Source organism: Primulina huaijiensis, unplaced genomic scaffold (genome assembly GCF_012295235.1).
Source record: "Primulina huaijiensis isolate GDHJ02 unplaced genomic scaffold, ASM1229523v2 scaffold3003, whole genome shotgun sequence".
NCBI lineage: Eukaryota > Viridiplantae > Streptophyta > Magnoliopsida > Lamiales > Gesneriaceae > Primulina > Primulina huaijiensis.
Window position 1 is genome coordinate 26,672 of NW_027357127.1, and position 5,594 is coordinate 32,265.

At 36.0% G+C, this 5,594-nt stretch overlaps 1 protein-coding gene across 1 annotated transcript; it reads left to right on the plus strand.

Annotated features, from left to right (window-relative positions):
- The first annotated feature begins 6 nt into the window (after positions 1–6).
- Positions 7–3,731, plus strand: LOC140967919 (probable serine/threonine-protein kinase At1g54610). Its single transcript, XM_073428706.1, has 7 exons — positions 7–77; positions 521–805; positions 1,640–1,957; positions 2,153–2,380; positions 2,550–2,650; positions 2,730–2,853; positions 3,148–3,731. The coding sequence occupies exons 2-7, from the start codon at positions 635–637 to the stop codon at positions 3,478–3,480; spliced, it is 1,275 nt and encodes a 424-aa protein (XP_073284807.1). The 5' UTR covers positions 7–77; positions 521–634; the 3' UTR covers positions 3,481–3,731.
- The last annotated feature ends 1,863 nt before the right edge of the window (positions 3,732–5,594 follow it).

The following is a 5,594-nucleotide window of genomic DNA, read 5'->3' on the forward strand; positions in this document are numbered from 1 at the left end:
GGCTGTTGGACGTCGCCGGCCACGCCATCCAGGATTGGAAACCACGACGTGCTAACACCTTCGAGAAACTTGACAAGGTAATCGCCGTAGAATCTTTTTTTTAGAAAAAAAAATATATTATTTTTTCGTCAGTGGAGAAGTACTTCCTCTTGTTAGAAATGTACAATCCGAGGAAACATTCATTTCTTAAGCTTTCTTGGGAACATTAAACTTTAAAGTTAGTGTATGATGCAATGATGTAATCCTATTTCTTGGGGAAAAAATTATATTTTTTTCTTGTCAATGTAGTTGTGGAGCGTTACAGATCTTGAATTGAAATGTTTTTTTTTTTTTTTTTTCATATTTTGATTTATGTGTGTAGCGAGGTTTCTTACCTTTGGTAAAACTGAATAGGCTTGGCCGTGGATTGTATTGATCATATAAAATTTGAAGTTTAAAAATATAAAAGAATGAAATGCTTAATTTCTTCGTGCTTGTATTATATTTGAAGTTCTCGGAATGTTTTGGATTTGTTGTTCAGATTGGCCAGGGAACATACAGCAATGTGTACAAGGCCAGGGACTTGATCACTGGGAAGGTAGTGGCTCTTAAGAAAGTAAGGTTTGATAACTTAGATCCCGAGACTGTAAGGTTTATGTCGAGAGAAATACTCGTGCTGAGAAGGCTAAATCATCCCAATGTAATTAAGCTCGAAGGCTTGGTTATATCCCGAATTTCTTGCAGTCTTTACCTTGTTTTTGAGTACATGGAGCATGATCTTGCTGGCCTTGCTGCTGTTCAGACTGTCAAGTTCACCGAACCTCAGGTAAATAACTCCTGAAGGAAGAAAAAAATGTTGCTTTGTTTTATATTTGTATTTTGTGTGTATTAGATGTGTTTAATCCGGCAGCAAAGAGTTAAATGGTTTACAAATTTAAACGTAACTGGTTGGCATCTAGGCACGATTTAGCTTGTGTTTATTTAATGTCAAAAGTGAATATTACATGCATCTATTTTGAATTTTTTGACTTCCTTATCTTTAGTTCTAATTACTGATGAGTGATCGTGACTTCTGGTATTGAGGTGACTGAGGCATTTGGATTTTTTGATGAGATTCATATTGGGTTTGCATCAGTGCTTTTTGGATGCTATTGATTTATCTTTCTTGATCATTGGCTCCAAATCCTAGAAGTTAAGGTGGCCACTGCAATTCTATGTGGTGGTGAATAGAGTGTCAAAGGTGATACAACATTGCTTGCACCGTCATTGAACATACTTATAAATTTAACAACTTACTTTTGTCCTTTTGTAGAAGTAAACTGCTTCTCTCCCTAGTGGTCATTGGAGCATCTCGCTGAATTGGTGACCACTTTGAGCGACTAAAAACTTTCTATTTCCCTCAGTGATGCCAAATATCTTGGATATTGACCCTTTTTTAGTTCAAGCAAAATTCTATAACGTTGCTTATATATTTTCCTTCTCTGGTATTTGGCATCAAATAGAGTTCATGTCAAAAGCTTGATAAGTGAAACAAGATCGAACAGTGTTTTTCATTTTCCAAAGCATGTAAATTCAGGATGATTTTCTTGTCATATTCTCAAAAACAAGCACTTAGGTTTCATTTAGCTGGCCTTTGATTTCTTTATGTCTCCTGGTACAGGTCAAATGCTATATGAAACAATTACTTTCTGGTCTTGAGCATTGCCATGACAATGGTGTCTTACACCGGGACATTAAATGCTCGAATTTACTTATAGACAATGATGGGATCTTAAAAATTGCCGATTTTGGGTTGGCTTCTTTCTTTGATCCTCAACTTAAGAAACCAATGACGAGCCGAGTAGTCACACTATGGTATCGTCCTCCAGAGCTTTTACTAGGGGCCACTTATTATGGAGTTGGTGTCGATTTGTGGAGTGCTGGCTGCGTCCTGGCGGAGCTGCTTGCTGGGAAACCAATATTACGGGGACGGACAGAGGTACTTCTATTAACAAATTTAATAATCTAAAAACCATTATCATTTAACTAAATAAATAAATAAATAAAAACCATATCATTCTCGTGAATTTGTTTTTCACCTGCGCTTTTATGCATAAATTTTTAATTGTGTGAACTCGTTAAAGGCATATCTCCAACATCATATTTTCATTATATGTTTATTTTTCTTTTGTAGGTGGAGCAACTGCACAAAGTGTTTAAACTATGTGGTTCTCCATCCGATGAATACTGGAAGAGATCAAGATTTGTGAATGCAACTCTATATAAACCTCAACAACTTTATAAGCGATGCATAACCGAGACTTTTAAGGATTTTCCATCATCATCTCTTGCTCTTATAGAAAATCTTCTTGCAATCGATCCCGATGCTCGAGACACCGCCACTGCAGCCTTAAATAGTGAAGTAAGTTATTTTTAGCCGAAATGGGGAAAAAGTCTGCTATGTAGCTTCGTGAAGCATTTCCGTGATAGAGCTCTCTTTTTATATATGCATGACAATATTTTTTCTTGGAATCTCGAGCATGATTGTCATAAATTTTTTCGAGGGGAAATGACATGTTTTGTTTGACCAGTTTTTTGCCACTGAACCTTATGCTTGTGAACCGTCGAGCTTACCTAAGTTTCCTCCAAGCAAAGAAATGGATATCAAATTGAAGGACGAAGAAGCCAGGAGGTACTTTTTCTTGACTATTCCATCTTTGAACTATACTTTTGCCACTACTAGTCATGTGTTACAACATGTTCTTGTGCAGGCTACGAGGTTTAGGTGGGAAACCTCATGTTGTAGATGGTAATAGAAGAACGAGAGTACGTGACAAAGTCAGTCGTGCGATGCCAGCTCCACAAGCAAATGCGGAGCTACAAATCAATTTAGACGTACGTCGAATTATTCTCTTTCATACCTATGATTCATAGTTACACTCCATATTTCTTGTTACTGCACTAAGGAAGTTGAGGAAGAAAAGAAAGGAGATATATGGGACTGGCTTTATTGTTTTGCTCGGCATATAAAACCCGAAATATTCCAACATTATGTACCTTGATATTTTCCATTTTCTGCTTATTGTGTGTTATATTGTTGAATATGTGTCAAGAACTCATTTATGTGATTATCTATGTTGAACGGCTTTCTCGTGATCTCATCCCAGTCGAATAATTTATCTTGTGCAGAGGCTGAGAGTCATGTCTGATATGAAAGCCAAGAGCAGAAGTGAAAAATTCCCACCACCACACCAAGATGGAGCAGTTGGCCACCCTCTCGACTCATCACAAATAGGTCCTGAATCATTTGCAGGAGCAGATCCCTCATTTAGTTCCTCCATTTTCGAGACAAAGCCATCAAGATCTTTCCGGGACGTTGCATCGAAAAGTACAGCTTCGTCAAGGAGGAAAAAGAAGGAAGAGCCTCATAGAGCTCCTCCACGAAGATTTATCAATGCGTTGTATCCGTCCTCCATTAGTTGGTCTATGGATTTCATGTTCAGGAGCAGGCGAGCAGCATAAATCGATCAAAGGTAGAGGTAAGCCGTAAGCTCTCTGAAAATTTTTGAAAGTCTTGTGTAATCTTGTATTTGTGTTTTGTGCACGATCAAGACAGCCAAAACCCACAAAAGTAAAAAGAAAAAAAAGAAAGAAAAGTGCAAACAATTCTCAATCCCATATTTGTTGTACAGTCTTGATTTCCATGGCTCTGAGGATAATTTTTGTAACTATGGCTGCCACTATGCATCTAAGTTTAAGCCATTTTCATGTCATTCTTTTGTTTGGGGTAATCAGATTAAATATTTAACAAGACTGACAAATTAATATTGCTGCCGAAAATGACTTCAAAGTCATGAGACTGCGTAGGTGTATGAATTTTCGTGTTAGGGTCGGCCATGTTCAACTTACATCAAAATTATTCTAATCTAAATTGAAGTATAAATAAAGATTTTTTTTTATTATAATGATAAATGGAAGATTAAATTATCAACACTTGAGAATTATTTTAATTAGTCAATTTATAATTTATCCATCAGCATATCGACATCAACGTAATATACTAAATATGTGAGACAATATCTGAGATTTGACACTTGATTATAACAAAGAAAGTAGATATAAATTTTTGTTAACTTTTAAATATTATAATATGATGATGTCTTTCTCAAAAATATATATAAATATGTCGGTGATTTGGATGAAATGACATAACCTTTCTCGTAATAAAAAAAGAGCAAAAAATTCCTCCAACCTTATCTCCTCAGTGCTGTAATAACAATAAAAACAATACACTTTATTCACATTAATTATATTTAAATATAATGTGTGCAGTATAATTTGGCATGACAACCGAGTACGTGCACCACAATATGGTGGAATTAGGCCTCCAAAACAGCGTCATCTTTTCTTGAATAAAACAAATCACAAAAATAGAACCAATATATTGACGCATTCTCTTCCTTCACAGAAACTTATTTCTGGACAATTTATCTTTTTGGTTTACAAAGCTAACCGGATCGTGTCATGGTCCAAAAAGATGGATGGGTGGATGGGAAAACAAGAAAGTACCAATGGAGGAGTAAAAGAAAGAAATTTGGACAAAAGAAATGTAGAAACATTAGACGGTTTTTGTTCCTAGTAATTCTCAAGCAGTTGCTGCCAATGAACTTGATCTGTAACATGCCCTCTTTGCAGCATGTACAATGTCATCAACCTGACATAGAGAGATCCTGAATCAGATGGGGGAGGTATGGAACATCAAGCATAAGCAGAGTATATCGTGTATAAACTGACATCTAACATCTATAAATCATATTTTATAAAAATAATATATAGCATCCCCTTCTATCATCGGCACTTCCATTTGGTTGATTTTTACTTTCCAAACTTTAATTTCTCATAAACAGACTAATATGGAATAAAAAAACTCCACAGCCATGATCTTGCAAGTGCATACGAATGATTACAAATGTCAGAAGATTATGCTACATATCAACTCTAAGCACACACCTTACTCTTAAGCCATGCATTACTTAATAGTGCCATGTTCAGGTTTAACTCAACACTCTAAAAACCCGAAAAAAGCATGGTTTTTTTGTTAATATTAAGGTTTGTTATACATTTTTTAAATTCATGTCTCGGATGTTTAGGAGATAAAAGCGTATCTTTCTATCATTTTTCAATAGCATAACCTACTTGTTAGAGACATTGCTCAATCCTTTTTCTTCACAATAGAATATGCTACAACCATCTGTATATACGTCCTATTAACAAGAAGAAAGTGGAGGAGCAAACCTGTGGGACGGCCATTCTTTCAAGATTTGCAGCATAGGGCATGGGAACATCAGCACCACAAATCCTCTCGACAGGTGCATCAAGATACTCAAAGCTATCTTCAAGAACTGATGCGCTGGAATATGAATTAAAAATAAAATTAGTATGCATGATGAAAAAGAGATGGAAAATATATTGATATACAAAAGAAGCTGACCAGATCTCTGCGCCAACGCCATGTTGAGGGTATCCTTCTTCGACAGTCACAAGCCTATTGGTTTTCCTAACAGAAGCATTGATTGTAGATCTATCAAGAGGGCGGATTGACCGAAGATTTATCACCTGCAAAAACAAAAGGAACA

Bases quoted from the DNA above. Each gene is read 5' to 3' on its own strand.
- LOC140967919 (XM_073428706.1), top strand. From the start codon at position 635: ATGTCGAGAGAAATACTCGTGCTGAGAAGGCTAAATCATCCCAATGTA. The intron at 806-1,639 runs GTAAATAACTCC...CTCCTGGTACAG, and splicing joins TCAAGTTCACCGAACCTCAG to GTCAAATGCTATATGAAACA. The intron at 2,381-2,549 runs GTAAGTTATTTT...TTGTTTGACCAG, and splicing joins CTGCAGCCTTAAATAGTGAA to TTTTTTGCCACTGAACCTTA.